Genomic DNA, 13,166 nt, shown 5'->3' with positions numbered 1-13,166 from the left:
ATTATTTCTGCAAATTCGAATTAGCCCTCGCTGAAATGCATTTTGAGATAAATTGTGTCTCTGCCACCACCACCCTGTGCAACAAATATAGATCTTTTGCATCTACCATGATGAAATAGTTAAGCAGATCTTACCTCAGAAAATCTTCGTATATCTTGGGTAAGAGTTCCCACCCTTTTCCATTTATAATGTTTGAGCAACTTCAAAATTGCAGGGTTCACAGCATTATCAGATGGCACTGTCCGGAAGAAATAAGGATACTTTTTATCATCAGCTAACTCTGGTGTCGTTGCTGCGAATGAGAGCTGAAAAACAAAAAGTAAATTTAAAAATCTTGGTTAGCTTCTTCTAACAATGGGCTTAAAAAAACTAGTGTTTGTTAAATGACAAAAAAGATAAATCGGTGATTGGCGCTCACTGTTGCAGCAGGGAGGCTGGCAGAGGGGACTGTAAGTCTTCCGGACCCTCTGGGAGGCTTCACAATCCCCCCTCAGTGGCAGACCTCTCCAGCCCCATGCCTGCAGCAAAGGTCCGCAATGGTACCCCCGAAGGATGCTGCCACCCCCTGTTCGTGAATCCGACCCCCCCCCCCCAAAAAAAAAGCTTTGCAGAATCTCTCAGCAACTCCAGGACACATTGGAGAAGCCTCCCGAGGATAACCCGATGTCTTAAACTGTGCTTCCAGCAAACCAGAAGCAAAGTTTCTGATCATGTCGGGAGCCTCAGAGATGCTTCCGCATGGTCCTAGGGAGGGTGCAAGGTTCAACACCTGGGGCATTTTCCCCGTTCAATGAATGGCAGGCCTGCCACTGACCCCCCAGGTATGTTACCATGCCCCTGGGTTCCCGCTGCACCATGATTGCTGTGGTGCCATTGGGGCAGCATTCCTGAGCCATTCTCCTTAAGGGAGAATGGGCACATATCCAGTTTCTGTGGCTGAGTCGCAACCCATCATTTTGGCAACCGCTGCCAGAGAGTAGCATTACCTCATAAAGTTAATTAGGGTAACCCAATGCAAAGAAAAACAGGACCTTTAAAAACTGTGCAGAAGAGGAAATTTTGCAGTTTGCCATGTGGTGGTACAAAAAGATGCAAGGTACTCAAAATCCATCTTGTATACAACTATTGAAGGTACAGGAGTCCTGCCTTCCTTCTGCATATGGGCACACTAGGGTCAATCCTTTGCCAAATATTTATTTTAACTAGCAGCTCCAAATGAAGTCCACTCTAGTGTTAGCATCAAAACTACACAACTCAGACAGCAGAAATCTTAAATTTATTGGTACAAGCTGTGTGAGGCTCAGCTACACACCACAGAGCTCCAAGAACTCACACAGGGCTACATCTGCATGGGACATCTGCATGGCTCCAACACAACTGACAATAATGTCATCACCAGGCATTGTGGAGCTGACAGCAGCTAAAGGGGACTGGCCCAGCCAGCAGTTTGGAAGGTGCTGAGGCAGGAAGCCTCAGAAGCAGGGAGGACAAGGGTAGAGAGGAAGGAGAAAGAGGACGCAGGAGAGGATCTCTCAGGACAGGGAGACAGAAAAGAGGCAGGCTGGAGCAAGGTACACAGCCAGGAAGAAACAAAAGGTGCAAACCAGATGAAGATGGAGGGTGAACAAAGCAGAAGGAGGGGAGACGAGTGAAAAGAGGAATTCTCAAACCCTAGCAGCAAGGGACCTAGAAGAAGGAATGAAACGGATTACCATGGGAGAAGAGAAACAGGGAAGTGGGCCAAGAAGAAGAGAGAGGAGTGGATAAAAAGTCACAAGCGGAAGTCCCCAGCCCTAAGGCAAGAGCTTCTCACAGGGCACATGAGCCAGGCTACACACACTGGCCACTCCAACTCACAACAGGGTGGCAGCCCCCAAATTGGCCAACCTTGCCAGGGTTGCTGCTGGAACATTCCTTTCTTCTAGGCAGCCTAGGGGTCCTGCTCCACTGATGGTCCATATGACAAAGCAGGGCATACAGCCCTCAGTGAAGTTTAGGAGGTAAAGAGAAGGCATCTGAACCTGAACTGTTCTTGCTGTATCCACTTGTCTTGTCAATAACCTCCCTCCCCAAAGCATCCTTTTGCTGTTTCCTCAGCCACAGGAAACCACAGATACACTGCATGCCAACCCATATGATGTGAACTCCACCTCCCCTTGGGAAGAGGTCAAAGGATCAGGGGTGGTGACAAGCTAATATGCCACTTCTCTTCATAAGAAGTCAAAAAAAGCCACATTTTTTAAAATATTGGAATATTTTATAATTTATTTTATAACTTCCAAGCCTCAAATATTTGATAATTGGAAGATTTTAACAGGCCTCTATTATCTTAACTCTCATTATGAACTGGTCAAACAGGACTCTTTTAAAGTGGTGGCCTTATATTTGGCATGGGGAGAGCATCTTCACCCAAATGTAGCATCTTTTTCAGTAGCTGTTGCTGGTGTCTCTTCTGTATCTCTCTTTAGACTGTGAGCCCTTTGGGGACAGGGAACAATTTATTGATTTATTTTGCTTTGTGTACTACTTCTGAGCTGTCTGTGACAGGTCAGGAGAGAGATCTTGGGGTGGTGGTGGACAGGTCGATAAAAGTGTTGACCCAATGTGCAGCGGCAGTGAAGAAGGCCAATTCTATGCTTGGGATCATTAGGAAGGGTATTGAGAACAAAACTGCTAATATTATAATGCCTTTCTACAGATTGATCGTAAGGCCACACCTGGAGTATTGTGTCCAGTTCTCATTGCCACATCTCAAAAAGGACATAGTGGAAATGGAAAAGGTACAGAAGAGAGTGACTAAGATGATTACTGGGCTGGGGCACCTTCCTTATGAGGAAAGGCTACGGCGTTTGGGCCTCTTCAGCCTAGAAAAGAGACACCTGTGGGGGGACATGATTGAGACATGATTTATCCTATGCACGGGAAGGATAAAGTGGATAGAGAGATGCTCTTTACACTCTCACATAACACCAGAACCAGGGGACATTCACTAAAATTGAGTGTTGGGAGAGTTAGGACAGACAAAAGAAAATATTTCTTTACTCAGCATGTGGTTGGTCTGTGGAATTCCTTTCCACAGAATGTGGTGATGGAATCTGGCCTAGATGCCTTTAAAAGGGGATTGGACCAATTTCTGGAGGAAAAATCCATTACAGGTTACAAGCCATGATGTGCATGTGCAATCTCCTGATTTTAGAAATGGGCTATGTCAGAATGCCAGATGCAAGGGAGGGTACCAGGATACAGGTCTCTTGTTATCTGGTGTGCTCCCTGGAGCATTGGGTGGGCCGCTGTGAGATACAGGGAGCTGGACTAGATGGGCCTATGGCCTGATCCAGCGGGGCTGTTCTTATGCTTGTATGGTGTGTGTTTTTTTTAATCTGTATATTATTATTACAGTTGCAGCCTATTTATCCACGGATTTTTTATCTGCAGATCTGTCTCAATGCAAATGGGGTGGGGGGAACTGAAAGTCACACACACCTTTGCCTCTGCCCTGTGCTGGCATCTCCATCCATTTCCAGACAGCCCAAAACACTGCAAAAAGGCTCCACCTCGCCCAGGCAGGGAAATAGCCCTGGAGCCATGGAAGAAGTTCCCCTTGGGAAGGAACAGTAAGACTCCTGGAGCCCCTGAGGCAGCAGAGAGGCTGAAGGGGGGGCGGAAAACCTCTGTAGTCAGAACACATGCAACAAGGTGGAACGCTCTCTCTCACTAATTCACACACACACACAGAGGGGCAAGTGCAGTAGCAACAGAGGGGATTGCTTTAAAAAACCCAGGGAGTGTTTGTGAAATTCCCCCCCCCTCCACTGAGATGGTGCAGACTCTCCTGCTCCAGCCAACACAAGTAAGCCTTCCCAGCAAGCAAAGCAGGAGATTTAGGTTACAATCTGATCCACACTTTCCTGGGAGTAAGCCCCACTGACTACAATGGGGCTTACTTCTGAGTAGAAACCCATAGAACTGGACCCTTAAAAGCTCAGCATCCAGCTATGAAAGAAGTGGGACAGCTGGCAATGGAGAGGGCTGAGTATGGGGTGGAGGGGAGGGGAATGAGAACCACTGCCTTAGTTTCCTTCCATCCGGAAGTGTCAGGCTGCATCGTATTTGCTTAACGCTATGGAATTTAGCACAACACATTTTTTGTTTGCTCCACCTGTATTAAGAAGCAGCAGCAGCAGCAGCAGCAGTAGTAGTAGTAGTAGTAGTAGTAGTAGTAGTAGTAGTAACTGGCCTCTTAAACCTGCCCAACACTGCTCCAAACACAACACCTGTGATCTAAACTCTAGTTATGCAGACTACACAATACTATACAGCCAAACTTCAACTTATGCTGGTAACATTTTCCTCAATCTAGATATTTGATTACCCCAAACTTTTCTCCGAGGCCACTTAGATAAATGATTCTGTAGTGTTATTAAATCAAAACATTGCTCAGATTTAAGTGTCCCTTTGTTTATACACCACTTCACAGAGCAGCAGGACATCCACCACTTCACACATTATTTGAACAGCACAGAGAGATTAAGTAGAGAGTTGCTGCTGCATGTGTTGGCTTCCCATTCAAAGCAAGTATGTGTGGCTACAACAGGCAGTCACTCCACTCTTTCCAAAGAGATTTGTGCTCATGATAGAAGAATTCACGTGAGGCAGTCCTGAATAACTGACACAGTTCAGAAGACTCCATACAAAAAGACCATTCTGAGAATAAACATTATTGTACACATCACTAAAAGCAAGCACTTTACACAGCAATCCTAGGCATGTCTACCCAGAAGTCCCACTGTGTTCCCTGAAAGTTACTTCCAGGTAAGTGTGATCAGAATTTACACCCTAAATGCTCAATCCTAGCCCCCACCATTGGGGCCACATGATGCAGCCACACTGGTGGAACACATGCTACATTCAGTGGTGGGGGTGGGACCATCAGGAGGCCTGGCCTGTCAGAGATAAGTAAATACATTTTTACTTACCTCTGCTAAACCTCCTGGTGACCTATAGGTCTATAAGGACCTATAGAGTCAAAACAGGTATATAAATGGAGAGATAGAGGGCAGGATAGACCCAACAATGGGGGATGGGATCTGGGGTGTGCATATACCACTGAGATCTACCCCCAGCCCACTCCCCACCCACTGTCCTCTCCCTTCCTACCAGCTTACTGCTGCCACACTAGCCATGCCTTTCACTGTTGGTAGCAGCAGCCCATTAGCATGCAACAGTGGCCAGGCTTTCACACCCTCAGAAAGCACCCTGCCATGCTGGAACATGAGTTATGACTGCACATTATGACCCACAGGATCAGGCCCTTAATGAATGACATACAGCTGATCGTTTTACAAAATCTGTATATTTTCACTCCACAATCTAGTGCAGACATTCCCAGATTGATGATAGCCAGCCAGATGCTTTTTTTCTGAATTAAAACTGGATGCACAATTCACTTTTACACTTAAAAAGTTCACCCCTACGCAGAAGTATTTTGCACACTTTTCATGCCTTTAAAGCAGGGGTGCCCAAACCCCGGCCCTGGGGCCACTTGCGGCCCTCGAGGCCTCTCAATGCGGCCCTCAGGGAGCCCCCAGTCTCCAATGAGCCTCTGGCCCTATGGAGATTTGTTGGAGCCCACACTGGCCTGACGCAACCGCTCTCAGTGTGAAGGCAACTGTTTGAGCTCTCGCGTGAGCTGTGGGATGAGGGCTCTCTCCACGGCTTGTTGTTTCACTTCTGTGATGCAGTAGTGGCAGCAAAGGAAAGGCCAGCCTTGCTTTGTGCAAGGCCTTTTATAGGCCTTGAGCTATTGCAAGACCTTCATTCATTCATATAAGTTCATCTTTAATATATTCATTTATGTAAACATGTAAATTTATTCAAATTTTAAATGTAAATTTATTCTTCCCCCCCCCCGGGCCCCTGACACAGTGTCAGATAGACGATGTGGCCCTCCTACCAAAAGCTTTGGACACCCCTGCTTTAAAGTAAGCAAACCCCACTCAAAGAAGTCTGCCACCCATATGTGTGGTAGAACAGAGTTAGCCACTTCCTATTCAGCATTAGAGCTAGTTTCATCCAACCAACATTCAGGCTTTCTGGCAGCCTGCTCTCTAGCACTCTAAGCTTAAAATGTTTAGGGCAACCTGTGGAAACATCAATACTTTGCCCCAATAAGCTTTTTAACTTTATTGATAGACACCTGGGGGGGGGGGGTCATGCATGGTGGAGCACAAGCAGGGGCTTTATTTTTTATAGTATTCCCCGTATCCTTGGTTTCTGTATCAGTGGGAGGGGTCCCAACAGGGTATGGGGGGCACGCCTATACTCTGTCAGAGTTACTGAATCCTAGTTCCTCAAAACCTGGCAGCATATTTGCATGTTATGCAAACTATTTGCTAATTATCCAAATCAAGCAAGTTAGTTGTTGCACTTCTTCCACTTGCTTTTGTTTGCTCCTAGCAACTACAGAAAAATTTGTGGAAAGATCTGAAGAAGCTTTTTTTCTCTCTTATCTGCTCATGACAAGATCTGCTTATGTTTTTTACTGAGACAACAGCAAAGCTTATCAGAGAGAGATACAGCAAACTGTTATGCGCTACTGTCTCTGAATCTCTTGCTCCACCAGAACAAGATAACTACCTTATAAGATGAGGAAGAATCAGGGCTTCTGAACAGGGCTAGGATCCGGCATAAGTGCCAGTTCCTGGCCATGTCTTCCGCTCCCCAGTCACCGGCATATGGAACTGCCCATTGCCCGCCCTCCCCCACCCCAAAACACCTCCTCCCGCCTCCCCTCTGGCCTCCATGCGCTGGAGCAGCTTTCTTCCACGAAGGCGCAAAGTGCTTTATGGCACATTTGTGACCCTCTCAGGTTGGCACAAGGAACTTGAGCAGGGCGCAGTTAAGATTGTGCCCATAATCTTATTGCTGCTTCTCCTCCAATTGACGGGAAGAGGGGATAAGAAATGTCAATTCTTTTCCCTTTTTTGTCATTTTGTAAGAGGAAAATCTTGGTACGAGAACATCACCTTCTAATAAAAAAGTAGCACTCCAACTCACTTTGGGTGCAGAAAAATGAACAGGCTGTTTAACGCTAGAAGAACACTAGGCATAGGAAGTAAGTGAAAGGAACTATAAAGAAAAATCTAATATTGGAGACTTGCTCCAGAGTCCAATAATAAGGAGTTTTAACTATTAACCCCAAAATAGTCAAATTACTCTAGAAACAAAGCAGAATATAACTATTTTAATTTGCTTTATGATGGGTCCTGAATATAACTTCTTTTACAAACTAATCAGATTTTCACTGCATATTTTGCTGCTGTTTGTTAGGTTTCATGGCCGTCCCACAAGAAAGTCTGTAAACAAACTGCAATGCTCAGCACTCTGCCTGGCTGCCCACTGGACAAGCCCATGGAAAGTCACACTACAACTGAATGTATGGCCTGTGGGGAGCCTGGCTGGTGCCTGGGTACTGTGCAGGGGGCAGGACTGAGCAGATGAGAGAGCCTCAGATGTGTCAGGCTTAAAGCCCTGATGTTGGCTAAGGATGAAGTATGCAAGGACCTGATATATAAGAGGTGGACAACAGCTTACAGGGTAGCACCAGCAGAGGAACCCTTCAACAAACCTGGGGAGATGAGTCAAGCTGAGTCAGAATGACAATCTGTCCAGGGGTGACACACTGGCCTCCCGCACCTGGTGATGTGAACCCTAGTGACGCCACTGCCTGTTTTACTTGAGGAAGTTAATGTTGAAGCCTTCCTTCTCACATTTGAAAGGACTGAATAAATTATTACTTTGTTAGACTGTCTGAGCAACTCTGATGAAGCAGCTCAAAAGTAAAATATTAGGGACATATTACAGAATGTGTTTTTAATATTGCATGATCAAGTATGTGCCTTAATGAAAAATGCAGTTTCATTAACCACTGTCAATCTTTTGTCAGTCTGCTAACAAAGTAATAAGTAATTCAAGGGAGCTTTTAAAATTAATTTGTTTCATTTACAGACAAGAATTAAAGAAGCCGAATACAAAATATGACTATTGTATAATAACATCCATTCTGTTCTCGGGCAAAAGCCTCAACTTAGAATGTGAGAAAGTCCTGCTGCTTTACCCTGAGTGGCAGGTATTTCTGATAAAACGAATTGGTAGCAATAATAAAAGCTGTCAAGAGAAGAGTCTAGGGCTCTACGAAGAAACATAATTTCCTATTCCATGCATGCTTTTACCCTGCTTACTTTGGCAGATTTACAAAGCAGAGAGTTCTCTGCCTAAGCAACCATACACTACTGGCTCAATTAGCTAACTGGCTAACCATAATTAGCTCAATTTCCCACCCTAATCTTCATGACATAGATATATTCATAAATGACTGACAGCCCAATCCTATGCACGTCTACTCAGATATCAGTAGGGCTGACTCCCAGGTAAATGTGGATAGGACTGGAGCCTGGGATTGAGCCAGAGTGAATAGTGAAGCATCCAAATTTGTAGATATCACATTATTCATGATAGTAAAATCTCAAGCAAACTAAAGAGATCCAAAAGGATTTCTATTCTAACTAAATAACTGGGCAAGAAAACAGCAGATGAGATTCACTGTAAAGTAAGTAGTACAAAGTGATGCATATTAGGACACAAATTCCTACCTCCATAGCCATAGTGATAAGGAATAAATTAGACATAACTACGCAGGAAAGACATCTCAGTCACAGTAGAAAGCTCATTAAGAAAGTATCCGCTCAGTGTGTTGCAGCGGTGAAAAATACAAATTCACTATTAGAAATTATTAGAATGGGAACTGAAAATAAATCAGAAGTATAATAATGCCATTGTAAATCCACACAATGAGATTCTGGTCACACCCTTACAAAAAGGATACTGTAGAACAGGTACTGAAAAGAACAGGTACTGAAAAAGACAAATGAAATGATCATGTGGTAGGAGGGCAGCAGATATATATATATATATATATATATATATATATATATATATATAATTCTGCTCATCAGATACTAGAGGAGTAAGAACGCAAAGCACAGACAAGTTTAAGCACTTTTAAGTCCCATTAAATTCAAAGAGAGACTCTGGGCTGTGCTTCATTTTCCCACTGAAACTGAGATTTAAAAGTACTTGACCTTGCTGGATTGTGCAGACTCTTAGGAGACATAATTCTGCTGCCTTGGTATTACCAAAGGAGCTTACACGGGGTATTATTAATAAATGGTTCTCTCAAGAAAGATACATGGTGATCAGTCCTGCCTCTACCTTGAGAGCTACTTTAGTTAAGGCAAAATAAACAGCTGCATTGATCAGGGATCAGACAAGGTGTGATCAGCATTTAGCAGAAAACAACCCGGCTAATAGAAGAGACTGTTGGCAAAATCCTACAATCGGCCTGAACACTTTTGTGACTACCCAGGAGCACTGCCAGCCAGGTGGCACAGAAGCGTGGGGAGGATGGCAGGGAGACAGCATTTCTGCATGGGGGGAGGGCAGAATGGAGGGCGAATTGGGCCTGGGAGGGGGGCAGGATTGGCAGAAGCTGCCTCATAAAAGCATAAGAAGAATCTTGCAGAATCAGGCCATAGGCCCATCTCATCCAGCTTCCTGTATGTCACAGTGGCCCACCAAATGGCTCAGGGAGCACACCAGATAACAAGAGACCTGCATCCTGGTGCCATCCCTTGTATCTGGCATTCTGACATAGCCCATTTCTAAAATCAGGAGGTTGCATATACCCATCATGGCTTGTAACCCGTGATGGACTTTTCCTCCCGAAATTCATCCAATCCCCTTTTAAAGGCAGGTCATATGCCATCATCACATCCTGTGGCAACTACTCACTGGGTAAAGAAATATTTTCTTTTGTCTGTTCTAACTCTCCCAAAACTCAATTTTAGTGGCTCTCCCCTGGTTCTGGTGTTGTGTGAGAGGGAAAAGAGCATCTCTCTAGCCACTCTATCAATCCCCTGCATAATTTTGTATGTCTCAATCATGTCCCCTCTTAGGCAATTTTTTTTCTAGACCAAGGGTGGGCAAACATTCAACTTTAGGGATCCTGGACCCTTAATAATTGTATAGAAGAGGGAAATTCAACAGGTGCACATCTCATAGACGACAAGCTGCACCTGCTGAAATTCTCTCTCCTACACAATTGTTAAAGGTCCAGGATCCCTAACATTGAAATTTACCCACCCCTGACTGTAGAGCCCCAAACGCTGTAGACTTTCCTTGTAAGGGAGGTGTCCCAGGCCCAGTAATCATTTTAGTAGCTCTCTTCTGCACCTTTTCCATTTCCACTATATCCTTTTTGAGATGTGGTGACTAGAACTGGACACAATACTCCAGGTATAGCCTTACCATCAATTTGTACAATGGCATTATAATACAGATCGAACCTTGTTATACACAGATTTTTTTACATACGGATTTGACTCAAAACGAATAGCCACTGCAAATGAGAAGGAACATGCTGATCCCTGGAGAAGGGGAAAAATGTATCCCTTTAAAATCACAGTTTTAAAAAGTGCTTTTCTTACTGTTGTAGAGACACAGACATGCAAGCGATTACAGGTATAACCTAATTATCCACATATTTTTCTGTCTAAATGAAATGAGAAGGGCCCCTTAAATTAAAGGAAAACAACAATAGCCTTAACAATAGCCTCATTAATGCGAGAGAAATCCATCAATTATTCTGTCTCCAGGCAGCTTCAGTTTCAAGACTCCTCCCTTCCCCCTAAGCACATGAAAGAAAGATAATCATTTTGCACTGGTGAAGGGAGGGATCACTGGCTGCCTTTCTAAGCACCTGGAGAGAGACTGATTGATGGATTGTCTTCTTAATGAGTCTATTTTACATAACAAAGGTCAGCAAGGCTGTATTTATATCACCTAACAAAAGGACATTGCTTTTTAAATGGATTTGCTTTAGTTCAATTTTTGCCATTCACATGAGTTCTGGGAACTGAAACCAGAATGAGACTCAGCCTGTATTAGCTGTTTTATTCTCAATACTTTTTCTAATGATCCCAAGCACAGAATCAGCATGGCTTCTGTAAGACTTGCCTCACAAACCTTTTAGAATTCTTTGAAAAGGTCAACAGGCATGTGGATGCGGGAGAACCTGTGGATATTATATATCTGGATTTTCAGAAGGCATTTGACACGGTCGCTCACCAAATGCTGCTGAGAAAACTTCACAGTCAGAGAATTAGAGGGCAGGTCCTCTCATGGATTAGGAACTGGTTAAGGACCAGGAAACAAAGAGTGGGTGTCAATGGACAATTTTCACAATGGAGAGAAGTGACAAGCGGTGTGCCCCAAAGATCTGTCCTGGGACCGATGCTTTTCAACCTGTTCATAAATGATCTGGAGATGAGATTAAGAAGCGAGGTGGCCAAGTTTGTGGACAATAGCAAACTTTTACAGCCTGTCTGACTTTGTTCTTTAGCCATGAGGGCACTCTCTTGGACTTAGTTGAGCTCTTCCTCCTTTGCAATATACACTTCCACTAGGACTCTATTACCATTGTTTACAACAGCCTCCATGCACTCTGGAGGGATCGAACTCTTTTTACCTTCCAGGGGTCCTCCACCATGTCCTAACCAACCTCCCAGCATTATACTGGGTTTTCTGGATCTGCACAAGCTAAATAGCTAGCATGGATCCAAGAAGCCCAATACAGCAGGCTGGGGCTCAACACAGGGTAAGGGGGAAAATATCCCTCTCCCCCAGGAGACTCCCAGTTCCTCCTAACCAGCACTGAATACACTGCAGGCCATGCAGCCTGGTTATGTCGGCAAAGGTTAGGATTGGGCTGCCTAAGAGATCTTCTCCCCCCCCCAATACACTTTTAGTCTAAAGATATCAATGACAATATATGAAAATACCCTTTCCAATAATAAAATAATCAACCCTTAACAAAATGTGCGAAAGTTCCTAGACATGTGATACATATAAGTAAGATATAAATAAGTAGATAGATATAAATGTGTATTTGGTGAAACCAAAGAATGAGGAAAAAGGAAAGGAAAAGGGTAACAACCAGGAAGGAGGTTTAGGAAACTTTACTCCTCTGCCCTAGTAGTTCCTCAGCTAAATGGGGAAGATGGGAAGGGTTGAAAAAACAATTTGGGGAGAGAAAGCAAGAAAAGAAAGTGGTGCAATAATAGTTACTATTCCATTTGACTGCCAAGCCGTAATGTGCTGATCCAGTAAAGGGAAAAATGGGGATCAGGAAGAGGTGCAGGTGCACTAACTACTAGGTGCTACTCCTCTTGGACCAGGAGGGTGGGTTGAGCAGACTCCAAAAAAATGTGGTTTATCCTTTCAGGGGATAATGAAAATGTCTTTGTGAAAATAGCATCTCTATTGAATTTAATTATTAAGAAAAGGAGGAAGCCATTAAACGCAAATGTAAAGTAAGGTGAGGATTTTTTAAAATTGTTTACTGGTTTACTGCGTGTGCATGTATTGCATGTCTATTATGCCAATAAAGGTATGATGATGATGAATGCATCATCCAACCAACTCCCCTTGGCCAGCTGGACTTTTTCCACGAGTCCCTTTACCTGAGAGATGAGCAACGGATCAAAGATGGTGGAGATGAGTTCTACCGCTGCCCAACATTTGGTGACATTTTTTGATGTGCAAGAAAAGGAAACACATTTAAAACACACTAACTACAAAACTCTATTTAATACATGAACATATACTATATGTGCAGGTGAAAGATGCAGAAAGTTTAATTACCCTTAAAGCTGCTTTCTCCCAGTTGTTCTTAACACATGTACTTGATGTTACACATGGCTATCAGCTGACATCTTTAGAGCGGAGTGCTTGGGAGTGTGAAAACAGCTGTGACAGTAACTGCTTTATAATCACAACAATTGGATTATCATGTCAGCTTTCTACCTCTAATTTGTCTTAAAAGTGTAGAGAGTGCAGATAAAAGATTGCATTTGGAAAATGAGTAATCAAACACAGGATTACTATATTTCATAAAACAATCAAGGAAAACAATCTTCCTTTGAATTCATATCACATTTTTATTTAACATCTTTGTCAAGTCATTATTAAGAATACCCTACTTAGAATAATCTTGAAGGATTTTAGTGTGTGTTTGGCATTTTATTGTCACAGTGATGCGTAGGCTGTGT

At 43.7% G+C, this 13,166-nt stretch overlaps 1 protein-coding gene across 1 annotated transcript in view; it reads right to left on the bottom strand.

Moving 5' to 3' along the window:
• The window catches only part of GABBR2 (gamma-aminobutyric acid type B receptor subunit 2), a 401,480-nt gene that overhangs the window by 299,403 nt on the left and 88,911 nt on the right, over positions 1 to 13,166 (bottom strand). The window contains exon 4 of the mRNA XM_066625127.1: positions 135 to 305. Coding sequence (XP_066481224.1) covers positions 135 to 305 — 171 coding nt within the window. The remainder of the gene's footprint in view (positions 1 to 134; positions 306 to 13,166) is intronic.

Source organism: Tiliqua scincoides, chromosome 4 (assembly GCF_035046505.1).
Source record: "Tiliqua scincoides isolate rTilSci1 chromosome 4, rTilSci1.hap2, whole genome shotgun sequence".
NCBI lineage: Eukaryota > Metazoa > Chordata > Lepidosauria > Squamata > Scincidae > Tiliqua > Tiliqua scincoides.
Note: the sequence above shows the minus strand (reverse complement) of the source record. Positions and strands in the feature narration are given on the sequence as shown.